Consider the following 16,096-nt stretch of genomic DNA (forward strand, 5'->3'; position numbering starts at 1 on the left):
TTATGAACTATAATATGAACTATTACAAAAAGATGTTTTTTAAATTTTTGTTTTTGTAGATGTGGAAAGAATTATTATTATTATTATTATTATTATTATTATCAATAATAATAATAATAATAATAATAATAATAATAAATGTATAAACATTACATTACATCAATTTGACGGTACTTTGGCGCCACCCGGTGGTGAATCACTTCCGTTACAGCTGCGGCTCACTTCCGGTCCTCGGGTCAATCAGGAAGTAAACGGCTGGATGAGACTCACCGAGCCGCCGTCTGCTCCGTTATCTCACCGTAAAGCGGTCACACATCATCAGCACGCTCACCTGGAGGCTCACCTGTCGGTATGGCCATGTCAACGTTTCAGAAGGTCACCCTCGCGACGTGTCTCGTGCTCTGCGTCGCGCTGCTGCTGCCCAAAATGCTGCTGTCGCGAGGCAGGAAGGATGCTGCGGAGCGGCCGGACGGTGCGTCACTTCTTACCTGTGTGTGTGCGTGTGTGTGTGCGCGTGTGTACATCCTGAGCTGGTCAGGTGTGTCCTCAGGTTATTATTTAAATGTTTTTATTTGATACTGAACATCACCTGCTGGTGTTTCATCCTGCAGTTACACTTTCCTCCCTGAAGAGGGCGACAAACACACCTGACACCTGCTGTCATTTATATCATCAACAACAGTCAGTTTATTAGGTACACAGAGCTGCAGCTGAGGTGCCAGTTTATTAGGTACACAGAGCTACAGCTGAGGTACCAGTTTATTAGGTACACAGAGCTGCAGCTGAGGTGCCAGTTTATTATTTACACAGAGCTGCAGCTGATGTGCCAGTTGGCACCTGTGGCCCCTCCACTGACTCCTCCCCCTCCTCATATCGTCTCCTCCTGCAGGCTCAGGTCACTTCCCTCCCATGATGCACCGTCAGATGGCGCCGGAGGGTCGAGGTCAGCGGGCCGCCGGCTCCAGCTTCTCCAGAGCTCATAACTCTGAGGCCATAGCTAGAGCCAAGGGAGCAGGGACAGGAGCTGGGACGGGAGGGAAGTCCAACCTGGCGGGACAGATCATCCCTGTGTATGGCTTCGGGATCCTTCTCTACATCCTCTACATCCTGTTCAAGGTCAGACGCCGCACACTCAGCAGACCGCTGCGTTCATCACACACTGTAGACACAGAGTCAGTTTAAAATGTTCTCAGGATCTTTAAGTTTTCATTTAATTTGTTCTGCTCACGTCCAGGCAGCAGTCAAACTCACAACCAGACATATAAACATATATTCAGATCACTGAGAGGTTTGACTCCAGAGAGCAGACGTGTTCCTGTGACAGAAACAGTTTGATGTTGGACACACTCTGCTGGGGGATGAGCTGTGATGTGTTTTAACCCTGTTACTGTCTGTCTGTCTCTGTGTGTCTGTGTGTCAGATCACGTCGAAGGGGAACAACAAACCATCAGAGAGCAGGTTTCCTTCAGTTCGCTCAGAGAACATGAAGAGAAAGATCAGTGAGTATCAGCGTCACTTACACTGAAACATTTCTCATCTCATTCAAGATAAAAACCATCTGAATGTGTTCCACTGATGAAGAGTCAGAATGTCCTCAGCTCTCTTAAACCTTAATGAAATGCCTCGTCCCTACAGGCCGCAGCTGTATTGTCTGTGTGGTGGTCGGATTTTAATCTGTTTAATCTGTGTTTGTCTTCAAACTTGTTTCTGTCCTGGTTTCTTCTCCAGCCGACTTTGAGTTGGCGCAGCTGCAGGACAAACTGAGGGAGACGGAGCTGGTGATGGAGAACATCGTTTCTAACGCCCACCACAGTCCTGACAGGTGGGTGGAGTCATGTCATAGCCCCGCCCCTCCTGACAGGAGCCACTCCTTTAATGGAGCTCATTATTTAATTAAATGTCTGAAATCATCTTTTCTACAGCGGAGATAGAGACGAACACGACGCTCCCATCCTGTCTGCAGTTTGTTCTCACCCTGTCACATGATCATCTCTCATGAATGAACTCCAATCGGCCCAAAGTTTTGATTCCTTTTATTCCTTTCAGAGCTTTACGACCACGTTTGACATCTGCTCTTTTCTATCTTCACAAATACTGAGCTGGAAAATTCAAATAAATCAGGACAGATATTTATTACAGATACAGTAATAAGCAGGAAACAGCTGAGTGAAGAAAAGAGTCTCCAACAACCTCTGAGTGGACAGAAAATACTGAGCCACATTTATGTTACAGAACAACTGAGACATGTCACTAACATGTGACAAATATTGGAAAATATAGAAATATTATTGACTCTAAAGTGACTTTTTATTTCTGTGTGTATTTGGTTTTATTCCCCTCAGTGTTCAGACACACAGAACGGACTGTATTTCTCCCTCCTTAAACACACCCAGCTCTCCATGAGGCAAAGTTACAGATCAGAAAATCCTCGGTGATATTAAAGGAGTATAAAAAAAGAAGAAAGTCAAACTGATCAGCAACCAAAACTCCATCAGCTGATCAGTAAAGAAATGTAACGGGGGTTAAATGTGTAAATGTACAGTCTGTTAGCTGTTACAGCCGAGGAGCGGAGGACGTTCAGGGTGCTTCAGTGTTCTCCGTGTGTTTCAGGGTGAAAGGGGTGACGGCGGATCAGGAGGAGAGTCTCCTGCAGCAGCTGACTGAGATCACTCGAGTGATGCAGGAGGGCCAGCTGGTGGACAACATAGCACCAGAGAAGAAGAGCCAGGAGGACTGGGAAGGTACATGATCGTGCACAGACATAGTCGCTGCTCCCTGGTGAAGCGTCTCAGGCAGAGTCAGAGACATTTCTGATGTTAAATCTCAGACCATCTACAGACTGAGAGCAGCAGCAGCACGATGAAGCTCTGTATCTGCATGAAGTGAAACCAGCAGCTTCCTGGACGACAGGAAGTCTGAATTTGTGTTTGTTCCACATGATGAGCTTTAGTTTTAGTTTCAGTTGTAAACAAAGATTATATCTAGATTTATAGTCTCAGGACTTGCGACGCAGTATCAGCTGACAAATACTGACGACATCATGTTCATCTGTTGCAACTCAAAGTTCCTGGATTGAACGAGGTGACAAACACTTTATGAGTGGTGGAAGAAGTAGTCAGAAGCCAAAGTACTAATACCACACTGTGAAATACTCCACTACATTTAAAGTCCTGCGCTCAGAATGAATATTGTGGATGAATATTCCTGCTGCATTAATGTGTCATTTCCTGCAGTTTAATCTACAGCTCTGCAGCATGTTCTATGATCAGGTCCGTACAGAATCTGCACCTGCAGAACTCAAAACTCCACCACTGACCCAAAACAACTGAGACGCCTTTAAACCAATCAGAGCCTGGGATTCATTAATAAAAATCATACAAACAAGACAATGAAAGGAGGGCAGGGTGTGGAGAGCTTAGAAAGTAATGATGAGGAGTTTGAGGTGGATATGTTGGGGGACGGGGAGCCAGAGGAGGTTATGAAGGACAGGGGTGAGGTGGTCACGGGTGTGTGAGAAGACGAGCAGCAGAATTCTGGATATACTGTAGTTTCTTTGTTTGTTTGTTTTTTTTTAAAGATTTTTTTTGGGCCATTTTGCCTTTAATCGATAGGACAGTCAAGTGTGAAAGGGGGAGAGAGAGAGGGAGTGACACGCAGCAAAGGGCCACAGGCTGGAGCCAAACCCGGGCCGCCGCAGCAACAGCCCTGCACATGGGGCGCCCGCTCCACCACCAAGCCACCAACGCCCCTACTGAAGTTTCTTGAGGGTTTTGGATGATGAACCGTAGAGGAGGCTGTTGCTGGTGTCCAGTTTGGAGGTGATGAATGCATGAATGAGAGTTGGACGGAGGAGGGTGATGTTTCTGAGATGGAAGAAGGCTGATTTGATGATGTGTTTGATGTGTTGGTCAAAAGAGAGGGTTGATCAAAGATGACACCAAGGTTACGAACATGAGGAAAGCAGAGTGGAGCTGTTGATGGAGACGGAGAAGTTATGGGTGGATTTGATGAGAGATTTGGGGCCGATGATGATGATGATGATGATGAGGACTTCGGATTTTTCACAGTTAAGTTTGAGGAAGTTGGTTTGCAGCCAGGATTTGATTTAAGTGATGCAGTTGTTGAGGGTGGAGTGAGCAGCGGGAGTGATGGCTCTGTTGGAGATATGGAGCTGATTGTCATCAGCAAAGCAGTGAAACTGACGTCCATGATGACAGCGGATTATGTGACTGAGGGGGAGAATGTACAGGATGAAGAGGAGGGAGCCGAGTACTGAACCTTGGGGAACACCTTGGAAGCGGGGAGCAGTGGGGGATTTACAGTTGTTCATGCTGATGAAGTGGTGTCTGTCGGAGAGGTAGGAGTTGAACCAGGAGAGAGCAGTGCTGGTGATGTTAAGAGTGGTTTCAAGGCGGGAGAGAAGGACGGAGTGGTCGATGGCGTCGAATGCTGCACTCAGGTCGAGTAGTACGAGCATGTTGAGTTTGCCGGCATCAGAGGAGAGGAGAAGGTCATTTGAGACTTTGAGGAGGGCAGATTCAGTGCTGTGCTGGGAACGGACACCAGACTGGAATGATTCATAGAGGTTATTGGCAGAGAGGTGGGCTTTAAGTCATGAAGCAACAGCACACTCCAGAAGTTTGATGGAAAGGGAGGTTGGAGATGGGTCTGTAGGTGTTCGTGATGTCAGGATTGAGTCCAGGCTTTTTTAAGATGGGGGTGACAGCAGCAAGTTTGAGGGAGAGTGGGAGAGAGCCAGTAGAAAGGGAGGAGTTACTTATTGTTGTGATGAGCGGCGATAAAGTGTGAAGGCAGGCCTTGATGAGATGGGATGGGATAGGATAGGGTCCAGGGTGCAAGTGGCAGCTTTCATTCCCGCCATGAGAACAGGTTAGTCTGTGAGGGAGACTGGGGTGAACTGAGAGAGGTAGGCAGGTTGAGGGAGGGCAAAGGTTGGGAGGAGGAGGAGATGGAGGAGTGGACAGGTCTCTGTGGATAACTTCAACTTGTTCCTGGAAAATGACAGAGGTGCATTTACTGACTGGATTGGGATCAATTGTTGAGGGGGTTCAAAAACGGTTGTTACCATAAATGAATATTGTCGACCACATTACCAGCAAAAAAACAACAACCCAAAAAACATTCAGCATATTTTTCATTTTAGATCAGCGTTGAAAACTATTAAAAACCCTGCAGATTCTGTTCAGGTCTGTCCATAAGACCATCGCATGTTCCAACAGGATTGTTTTAGCTTCAGGAGCAGCGCACACAGGAACTCTTCAGTTGATCACAAAATCAATGTGATCCTGAAGACTGTCAGACAGGTAGTGCAGTAAAAAGTACAGCATGAAGAGGTGAGATGAAGATGAGGAGGAGGAGGAGGAGAAAGTTGTGTGCAATAGAAAGTAAAGTACCTGAGTTAATGTACTTAGTTACATTCCATCTCTGACTAAAGATGTATCAGCAGGTCTGAGGAGTAAGAAGTGGTCGATTCATTGATCTGTGATCTGCTGATCAGTTTGTGACTGATGAAATGTTTCTGTGACGTCTGTGCAGATTATGGCGAGGAGCGTCAGCAGCCGTGGGAACGCCCCCACTGCTGCTGTCATCACGGTCAGCAGCACCGCCATCTACAGACGGAGACAGAGACGGAGAGGACGCAGGCTGACGGAGACGACCTTCCTGAGGATGTTACAGGTGGAGGACAGGCTGCTGACGGAGCGGAGGACCTGAACAGAGACAGAGAGTCTGATCTGACAGCAGGAAGTGAAGAGGATGTGACATCAGAGGGAGATCTAAAGGACAGGGTGAACGTGAATGAACACACGGAGGGAGCACGTGACATCGACCTGGGCGTCCCAGAGGAGGACCTGGCTGCTGTCCTGAAGGAGCTGGAGCTCACTCTGAAGATGACGTCCATGATGGAGCAGGAGAAGATGGAGGACCTCAGCAGAACCACGGAGACAGACACTTCCTGCGGCGCTGTGAGGCGGAGGAACAAGAGGAGGAGAGCGAAGAAAGCTTCACATTGACTCCGACAGGACTGAACTCCAGCCGGCTGTCTGTGAGGACGGCTGCTGCGTCTTCTTTTAAATCTGAACCTGAGTCTGAACCTGAGTCTGAACCTGAGTCTGAACGTGTCTCCATCAGACGGGCAGGAGGAGCATGAGAGGTGTGAGAACAGGACAGGACAGTTTTATATCAGCTTCACGTCAGCTTCACATCAGCTTCATATCAGCTTCACGTCAGCTTCACGTCAGCTTCACATCAGCTTCATATCAGCTTCACATCAGCTTCATCAGCTTCACATCAGCTTCATATCAGCTTCACATCAGCTTCACATCAGCTTCACATCAGCTTCATATCAGCTTCATATCAGCTTCACGTCAGCTTCACGTCAGCTTCACATCAGCTTCATATCAGCTTCACATCAGCTTCACGTCAGCTTCACATCAGCTTCACGTCAGCTTCACATCAGCTTCATATCAGCTTCACATCAGCTTCACGTCAGCTTCATATCAGCTTCACGTCAGCTTCACATCAGCTTTATATCAGATTTATATCAGCTTCACGTCAGCTTCATATCAGCTTCACGTCAGCTTCATATCAGCTTCACGTCAGCTTCACGTCAGCTTCATATCAGCTTCATATCAGCTTCACGTCAGCTTCACATCAGCTTCATATCAGCTTCACATCAGCTTCACGTCAGCTTCATATCAGCTTCACGTCAGCTTCACATCAGCTTTATATCAGATTTATATCAGCTTCACGTCAGCTTCATATCAGCTTCATATCAGCTTCATATCAGCTTCACGTCAGCTTCACATCAGCTTCATATCAGCTTCACATCAGCTTCACGTCAGCTTCACATCAGCTTCATATCAGCTTCACATCAGCTTCACGTCAGCTTCACATCAGCTTCATATCAGCTTCACATCAGCTTCACGTCAGCTTCACATCAGCTTCATATCAGCTTCACATCAGCTTCACGTCAGCTTCACATCAGCTTCATATCAGCTTCACATCAGCTTCACGTCAGCTTCACATCAGCTTCATATCAGCTTCACATCAGCTTCACGTCAGCTTCACATCAGCTTCATATCAGCTTCACATCAGCTTCACGTCAGCTTCACATCAGCTTCATATCAGCTTCACATCAGCTTCACGTCAGCTTCACATCAGCTTCATATCAGCTTCACATCAGCTTCACGTCAGCTTCACATCAGCTTCATATCAGCTTCACATCAGCTTCACGTCAGCTTCACATCAGCTTCATATCAGCTTCACATCAGCTTCACGTCAGCTTCACATCAGCTTCATATCAGCTTCACATCAGCTTCACGTCAGCTTCACATCAGCTTCATATCAGCTTCACATCAGCTTCACGTCAGCTTCACATCAGCTTCATATCAGCTTCACGTCAGCTTCACGTCAGCTTCACATCAGCTTCATATCAGCTTCACATCAGCTTCACGTCAGCTTCACATCAGCTTTATATCAGCTTTATATCAGCTTCACGTCAGCTTCATATCAGCTTCACGTCAGCTTCACGTCAGCTTCACGTCAGCTTCACATCAGCTTCATATCAGCTTCACATCAGCTTCACGTCAGCTTCACATCAGCTTTATATCAGCTTTATATCAGCTTCACGTCAGCTTCACATCAGCTTCACATCAGCTTCACATCAGCTTCATCCTCCAGACAGAAAACAAAGAGGTGTAGTTTATGTTCCTGAAACAGCTCTGACACTTGTCGTATCTCTTTAAGAAACAAAAGCAGGAGCCTCATAAAAACTTTTCCAAACACAAACAACAACAACATCAGTCTGCATCATGTAAACNAGCTTCACGTCAGCTTCACATCAGCTTTATATCAGCTTTATATCAGCTTCACGTCAGCTTCACATCAGCTTCACATCAGCTTCATCCTCCAGTCTCTTTAAGAAACAAAAGCAGGAGCCTCATAAAAACTTTTCCAAACACAAACAACAACAACATCAGTCTGCATCATGTAAACATCCAGTTAACGCTAAGTTTGGACCCTGTCTCCCATGTTTCTGTTTCCAGGTGACTAACTGGAACAACAGTTTGTGAAACTGGTCCCAGTACAGACTGAGAGCTCTGTAGTGTTTCACCTCAGGGACGTTCACACCTTCACTTTACTGCACTAACAATAAAACTGCATCAGAATCATTGTTGATGGGGACCATCAAGAACTGCACTGAGCATTTTGTTTACAGTAAACAAGTCAAAAACAACAGTAGCATGTGAACAAACTGGTGTTTAAAGGGTTGAAATATATGATCAGGACTGAATTGGTTAAAAGATTTCTGTAGAAAATAATATTAATATATAATATTTTAATGGCAGGAAGGCAGGAGGAACTTTAGTTAAAGGATCCATTGATGATGAAAGGATCCCTACAGAGATAGAGCTTTGTGTTCACTGCTGCAGACCTCAGTCAGTACTGGACCTGATTCATTACCTGCTGCTCCCATCACACACTCACACCTGGGACTTCAGAGTATGTTTTTGTTGAGGAAATGTTATTTATTATATTTCATGTCTTACTGTACAAAGGAAGTTCATGAACACCAGACAGACGCTGTTTTAGTTCAGATGAGTCGATAACAAGAAGCTCTGATGACATGTTGTCACATGACTCACATCTCTGCAGTTTACTGAGGTGTTCGTGCCTTTTCTCAACTTTCTCTGAACAAATCTGACAACTGTCGTTTTAAACTCAGTGACAACAAAGTGGGAACAAGACGAGGGTCAGTTTAAATGTTATCAGTGTGGCTGAAGTCATTTTCACATCACAGGAGGAACAGCATTTGTTAAATGTGTCAAATATCATTTTAAATCAAATATAGTCGTGCTGCACACGTCCTGGCCACAAATCATTTTCAGCAGGCTCAGAGATCACTGTGACTCAGTGCAGAGCTCCACACAAATCACACCTAAATCATTTTAATGCATTTTACAAAGAAAATAGAAATAATGATGCAAAAATGTTTCTCGCCTTCTAATATTGTAAATCATGCAGCAGCTGTAATATCAATGAAGTTCAGCCCTGTAGAAAACCTGCCTGACATTAACAGACTCTCGTCTGACAACATTTAAAGCTTTTAACGAACCTGCTGTTTTTGTGTTCTAAATTATTTAAAGATTTTTACTTTTATAAACTTCATTTATTTCTTCTCTGTTGAAAAAAGGACCTGTGTGTTTATCAGTGATTAAAATATTATGAGTAACTTTAAATAAAATGATCTGGGTTCACTTGTAACTCCTGAAGACTTTTACATTGATTTATTTTCACTGCAGTGGATCAGATTGTTTGTTTGTTTGTCAGCTGTAGTGTTGTTGATCCAAACACTTAAGTATTGTTGTGAATTCAAACAGGAAACAGATTTAATTAATAAAGAGCTGCAGCACAATTCAAAAAAAGACTTTATTAGTTGTATAATGGTCGACTGCTCATACAAAAGCAACATCACACTGATGTTTGCAGAATATTTTGGATTGACAGTTCAGCGAGTGGCACGTCACAACAACACCCCCCCCCTCCCCCCCCCCCGTCATATTTACTGAGTTACAGTTCAGTGTCAGGTCGGCCTGGGTTTGTGCCCGCCCCCTCTGATGACAGGAAGTTAACTAACAGAACGTCTCAGTGCTCCATGGGCTCATCAGGCGCCTCTCCGGCGGCGGGAGGTTCATCTGCAGGCTGAGCGACCTGAGACACACACACACACACACACACAGAGGAGCGGTTTAAACACACACACACACACACATCAGTCTGTCCAACATTCACATTAATATTCAGTTTAACAAATCAATAACGGGAAATCTGCGTTCAACAGACACACCTGTAAATTATAACTTAATGTCCTTCAGCAAATAACAACAGTGAAATCTTGTTTTTCCCCCATGACCCCCAACGTGAGAATATTTTAACTGTGTGTTGCTGGTTAACGACACGGAGGACTGAGGTCACATCTGATATAACCAACAGTGTTCAGCAGGTACAGAGCTCCAGTTTGGACCAATCACATCCATGGTAGACAAACAGAAGAAAACAAACAGCAGGAAGATGATATTAATAAATCCTTCACACAGTACCTTCCTCTGTGGCCTCTCCTCCAGTCCCTCCAGGAACGGAGCAACATCATCATCATCATAGATGACAAACTCCATGTCCTTCCCCACGATGCCGATGGACACGTTCTGAAAGACGGACGAGTGAAAATAAGAAACGACCTGTGCTGTGTTTCATTTAAAAGATCAACATCATCCTCAGCGCTGACTGCAGCTGAGCTTTCATATCGTTTTACTGAATCTGCATCTGTCATGGTTACACTTCATTTAGGGTGGATTTAGTTGTTTTGATGAAGTTATTAATAATATTCAATGTACAGAAACTTAAGTTTTGATTTTACTGAAAAGAGTAGATTTGATTCAGCCTCATTTCACCTGCTGGGTGAGGTGTTGGATTCATACTGATCTAAGGCTGCACCCTGAAACTCAAAGACTGGCAACCTCTCAGCTGCCTGATGATTCTTTTGCTCTCCAGTACAGGAAGCTGCAGACACAGACCCCGGGTGAGTCTGAGTTTGTTTCATATCTTGTGTCTACAAAAGGTGTTGCTGCACATTTCTGATCCGTCGTTAGCACAGTTAGCGCACATTAGTTTGGAGGGCTAACTTGGCTTGTTTACTATATCACATGAAGTCACCATCACCCTGAAGGTCCCAGTGAACCCAGTTCAAACTGTATATGGACAAAGAGGAAAATATCATAAAATGTTTGTGTCGTCAGCCTTCGACTGACAAGATGCTGAGTCGGGTGTGGCCCCACATTTATCCCACAACCCCAGTTTGACGCTCATCTGTTTCACTGCTCTGACAGACACAAGTTTTATCACAGGCAGGACGAACACATGACTGAAGACACAAATGAAGACAGAGACGACTGGTCTGTTGTGTAGCAGAGTGTTGAACAGGAGGCAGCTGGCGTACCTTGGTGGTGAGGTCCTGCTCTGTGGGAAGAGTTTCTCTGAGAGCACGCAGGCCGTGCTGCACCAGCTCATTCAGATTACCTGAAGACAACAAATGATCTTTAAGTATTTTCACATGTTAGTCAGCAGGCAGAGGACACTGTCAGGTACTGAGGCCGCCCATGTTTAAACTGTGAAGCTGCTAAATGAGATCACTGATGAGCAAACCGTCATCTCATGACACTAACAGACCGTTTACACAGCAGACAGTAACACGTGTTATTAATGGCACTAACGACGCCTCTTCTGGACATCCAGGAACAAAAAGAAATGAAACCAAAGATGCAAAAATACTGATATGATGGAACAAGGTGAAGTGAAATAAAGACCATCTTACAGTCAGAGAACTTCTCCATGAACCTCTCCAGGTAGGTGCGTGCAGACTGAGAGCGCGCGCCGATGGACATGGCTTTACAGTCAAAGTAGTTGGCTGACGGGCACGTCTGGAAGATGTGAGGTCCCATGTCCTGGACGACACGCGACAACACAACAAGAGATACGGTCAAACTTTAAATCAGTACGAGTTTTATTCTTTTATAGGAGAATAACACTGCAGATAAATAAAATATCTGAGTGAGCAAACTCACATCATAGCCAGCAATGAGGAGTCCGACGCCGTACGGCCTCCTTCCATATCTCTGTGTCGGGATTTGGGTTTCTGAAGGTTCAGTTAAGGTTCACTCTCATTTTACTTCACAGAGTATTCACACAAGGAAAACTGAGACTGTGGTGTACAGAAAATAACATTTTTACAACAGAGATTGAAGCTGCCAGAAGTGAGGATACTGCTGCCAATAAGAGAGACGAGACGAGACGTGGGGAGGGGCCTGTCGAACACAAACCTTGAGTCCAAGCACTCCTGACGCATGAAGTTGCTGTGGAGGAGAAGGTGTCAGGATAACTTCATCACTTATTATATATTATAGATTCACAGGTTCACTGAAAATCATCAAGGCGTCAGTGACCTACCAGAGCAGTCTGGCATCAGCAGTCAGTCCAGCGATGGAGATGCCGATGTGGTTGTCAACATGGAGGATCTTCTTCTGGTGAGCAGCCAGTTCAGACTGAGCTCTCTGCAGAGACACACAAACACAGATGTTCTCTGACTGCTGCTGAATCTGACACATGATCAGCTGTTCGTTAATATTTAAACACTCCATTAAACAATGACATCACACAGTTATGTCATGGTTTACTGTTCCCAAATAAAAAACTCAGTTGGATATAGTAAACATCAGGAGGGAGCAATTTCTACTTGAAGCTTTACTCGTCATGTATGGTGAGTAAAACGTGTCACCGAGGCTAAACCCCAGCGTAGCTGTACGCCAGTCCATGTTTCCATGCTAAGTCACCTGAGCTACACTGACTGGAACCATGGGTCCTCTTGCTGTGGTAAGAGTTCAGTGTCTGGGAGGCGTCCTGCCCGGAGCTAACAGTGTGGGCCGATGGATCACTGCTGTGAGAGCTTCCTGACCAGGTGTGGACCTGTAACTGAGGGGAATCTACACAGGGCCTTGCTGTACAGCCACAAGTGAGCCGCTGCCTTGGTGTTTTCTTATGTTTCTTTGTTGGTTTTGATTTGTCCCCCCACAGCTACTGTAGGAGCATGAAGCCAGATGTATGCTTCCGCACTGAATCAGTGCTGTACCTACAGCACAGGCTCTGTGTCGACGCATAGCCTGTGCTGTAACCTATGTCATAGCTTGACGTTGCCTAAACTGTGTGCGGACCTGTTGTCTCTGGCGGGCGTTGGCACGGTAACAAAGTAAAGCATTTGTCAACAGGAGCAGTCGACAGTGTTGAAAGTTTTCAGGAGGCAGAGATACTGAGAGATAATGACCTCACCTTCAGAGCCACCAGGACTGCATGGGTTTTGGATTTGAGTCCTACAGTTGCAGAGCCTTGTTTCACTGCCTCCATGGCATACTCGATCTGATGGATCCGGCCCTGCACCAACATCAACACCGCTCATGTTATCTCCATGTCACCGACATGACACTGACGTGACACAGTTACTGACACTGTGAGGTTAATAAAGAAACAGAGACTGACCTGTGGGCTCCATACCGTCACGTCGTTGTCGTACTGGTTGCGGAACTAATGGAAGAAAAAGAAACGATCATGTAAAGTGACATTACAGGAACATGAAACAACATGTATGTATATGAGCTGATCTTACATAGTTATCCTGCATTATGAGCGGGTTCCTCGGTTAGCCTGTCTCTACACACCAGGCTGAGTCTGTCTGCAGCCTGGACTCTTCTAGACTCAGGCTTTAAATTACAAACACGACTGAATAATTCATGAGTGCAGCTCTGTGTGCAGATACAGAGACTCAGGCATCATCAGGTGTTCACAGCGCCGGGGACACTAAACCCTCCGTCCTGCGGGAAGCTAACTGACATTAGCTGGATAACAACCGACAGTAGGAAAGTTTGTTGAATTACTACAGACAGGGAGCAGCGACACGAAGTAACGCGACATGTGTTGACTTCACAATAGGAGTTATTAGTCTGAAGCTGAGGGCCGCTGAGCTGAAGGAAAACGAAAGTAAAGACTTCACACTTTAACTTGATGCTAACGTCTGCTAGCTACTCGGCGTTAGCCTGCTAACTGTTTGAGCGGCCAATCAATCAGCAACGCAGTTACACTATCAGCCGCTAATGTCAGTAACTATACTATTAATTAGCAGTGAACCGTTTCTGTGGACACACGTCACTCAGCCGCTATCAAAGCAGCTAACATTAGCCGGCTAACGCTAGCTAACAGTGTCGGTGTTTTGCTTACTCACAGTGCAGCCACAAGCTAGCCGGCTAACGTTAGCCTGCTGTTAATAAATGAGCCCGCGTTCTAGTTTCAAACAGTAAATGACACGTCACGAACACTGTGTGAGTTATTTACAGTGTAGACATGTTATACAGTGTTAGACTAATGAGCGTAGTTCAGATTTAATTCATAGTTACCATCTTTGCTTCAGACACACGATCTGCTCTCCTCCGGCTGAGCTGATCTCTACTCGATTTATTTTCCTGGACGTGACGTCAGGGGAAAACAACAGAGCACCGATTTCTGATCAGTGATCGAATAAAGTTGATTCTGGCTGCAAACAATAAAATGTAAACAAGTAAATAAAAATGAATTCTCACGGAATTTTAGTTCATTGTATAAATTAAAAAAAGATGAATCATCAAAATTAACAAATCGATCCAGAATCCAGAAAAATGCAGCTAAACATTTTTTACAATAGAAATACATTTTTAAAATCTACTTTCATGTCAAAATAAAAAGTAGCAGCAGACAGTTATTGACATTTTTACACTGTGTGACATTTTGTAGTTATAATTTAAAGTTTAGTTTATTTAGAAAAGGACAGTGCAAATTAATAAATACAAGACGGTATTTTTCATCTGTTGCCCCTCTGAAAATACAACAAAGCACAAAAAAAGAAACAAACAAACAACAAACAGTTTGAAAGAGTTCTTTGAACACAACAACAACAGGATAAACAATTTACAAACTGGAAAAGGAGAATTCTTAAAGCACTACTAGTACAGAACAACACTGTAGAATAAGCAGGATGTTTAATCAGCAGCAGCAGAAGAGTTTAGTGCTCACGTGTGTGTGTGTGTGTGTGTGTGTGTGTGTATTAATTATTCATTGTTTTCATTGATGACTGAGAGATGTGTTACTCCACTCACAGTCCACTCTCCAGCAGATGTGCAGTTTGCAGGCAGTGGTTTTCAGGCGCTTTGTGTCAGAACATTTTCAGACCAAAGACCCGTCAGCTGACAGAGACACACTGTGTGTATAAAACTGAGCTGCATGTGTCTGGACCTACAGTCACCTGTAGGGCGACCTGAACACCTTTTTATGGTGTACTCAACACTTACCTATTAGAATAATAATCATTGACAGATTCATGTGTTCATAAATAAAGTTTTAATGTTAAACATCAGTAAAAACTGACTCGTTCTGACAAAGGCACAGTGATTCAGTGTAGGTCAGTGAGCTCACATGAAGGCAGGAGGATTCATGGCTAACAGTTAGCATCAGTACAGTGGGCTGGTTGTTTTAAAGGAAAAGGCTAATTTATCATTGCCAATGATACTTTGGACTCATGTTATTCTGTATTTTTATACATATTTTAATTTTTGGAAAAAGAAAATTAAAATAAAAAATCAAACAATAATTTGGTGTGACTCTGAGGCCCCCTCAGGGTCGCGGACCCCCTTTTGAAGACCCAGGCTCTAGGTGCGTTATTATGGGGAACCAGTAACTTCCTGTTTCCTCTCTCAGTCGTGCTTCTTCAGGTGCAGTGTTGGTGCATGACCACTGGGAGGCAGCAGTAAGTTAGAAGAGGACAGTGTGTGCATCATCAGAGAAAGAACTGTTGCAGGAAAACACAGAGACAGCAGGAGAAAGGTGAACAAGTCGTGTCCCACAGACACAAGATGTCCCAGTGTTGTCTGTTTTTATTTGTCTTTATTTTCCAGAACACAGAAACAGTGACACAGATTATGTTCTTGTGGTCGTGACTCACACCAGAAAACTTTACTGCATCAATCAAAGAAAAATTCACTGATGCACAAATTAAAATGTGTAACAATAACTTACTTTCATTGTTTTTCTGTTTGACTCTTTTGTGGTTGGCTGTCATGTAATGTCCTCCATCTTATGTGTCACATAAACCAAATAATGCAGCTACATAAGATTCATAAATAAACATGTTGTCAACATCACATTTATTAAAACTCCCTGAAGAGCAGCAGTTCATGTAATGTGCTGTCTGCTTCTTTACACACACACACACACACANTTAAAATGTGTAACAATAACTTACTTTCATTGTTTTTCTGTTTGACTCTTTTGTGGTTGGCTGTCATGTAATGTCCTCCATCTTATGTGTCACATAAACCAAATAATGCAGCTACATAAGATTCATAAATAAACATGTTGTCAACATCACATTTATTAAAACTCCCTGAAGAGCAGCAGTTCATGTAATGTGCTGTCTGCTTCTTTACACACACACACACACACA

At 44.3% G+C, this 16,096-nt stretch overlaps 2 protein-coding genes across 2 annotated transcripts; one reads left to right on the forward strand and one right to left on the reverse strand.

The window, feature by feature from the left end:
- Positions 1 to 227: 227 nt before the first annotated feature.
- ric3b (RIC3 acetylcholine receptor chaperone b) lies at positions 228 to 6,717 on the forward strand. Its single transcript, XM_050074291.1, has 6 exons — positions 228 to 472; positions 890 to 1,116; positions 1,421 to 1,499; positions 1,729 to 1,822; positions 2,611 to 2,741; positions 5,557 to 6,717. Exons 1-6 carry the CDS (start codon positions 352 to 354, stop codon positions 6,030 to 6,032), a joined length of 1,128 nt encoding a protein of 375 aa, XP_049930248.1. The 5' UTR covers positions 228 to 351; the 3' UTR covers positions 6,033 to 6,717.
- Positions 6,718 to 9,431: 2,714 nt separating this feature from the next.
- On the reverse strand, positions 9,432 to 14,093 carry psma1 (proteasome 20S subunit alpha 1). Its single transcript, XM_050074292.1, has 10 exons — positions 14,019 to 14,093; positions 13,108 to 13,152; positions 12,901 to 13,002; positions 12,025 to 12,128; positions 11,842 to 11,930; positions 11,643 to 11,713; positions 11,393 to 11,522; positions 11,018 to 11,097; positions 10,122 to 10,226; positions 9,432 to 9,732 (listed from the first exon to the last, which is right to left on the reverse strand). The coding sequence occupies exons 1-10, from the start codon at positions 14,019 to 14,021 to the stop codon at positions 9,667 to 9,669; spliced, it is 795 nt and encodes a 264-aa protein (XP_049930249.1). The 5' UTR covers positions 14,022 to 14,093; the 3' UTR covers positions 9,432 to 9,666.
- Positions 14,094 to 16,096: the final 2,003 nt, after the last annotated feature.

This window comes from Epinephelus moara, chromosome 20 (genome assembly GCF_006386435.1).
Source record: "Epinephelus moara isolate mb chromosome 20, YSFRI_EMoa_1.0, whole genome shotgun sequence".
Classification (NCBI taxonomy): Eukaryota; Metazoa; Chordata; class Actinopteri; order Perciformes; family Serranidae; genus Epinephelus; species Epinephelus moara.

Excerpts from the sequence above, each read along its gene's own strand:
- psma1 (XM_050074292.1), bottom strand. Across the intron at positions 11,931-12,024 it reads GCTGATGCCAGACTGCTCTG|CAACTTCATGCGTCAGGAGT; the intron begins GTAGGTCACTGA and ends TCTCCTCCACAG. Across the intron at positions 11,714-11,841 it reads CGTCTCTCTTATTGGCAGCA|AAACCCAAATCCCGACACAG; the intron begins GTATCCTCACTT and ends CTGAACCTTCAG.
- ric3b (XM_050074291.1), top strand. The coding sequence starts at position 352 with ATGGCCATGTCAACGTTTCAGAAGGTCACCCTCGCGACGTGTCTCGTG. Across the intron at positions 473-889 it reads TGCTGCGGAGCGGCCGGACG|GCTCAGGTCACTTCCCTCCC; the intron begins GTGCGTCACTTC and ends CTCCTCCTGCAG. Across the intron at positions 2,742-5,556 it reads GAGCCAGGAGGACTGGGAAG|ATTATGGCGAGGAGCGTCAG; the intron begins GTACATGATCGT and ends ACGTCTGTGCAG.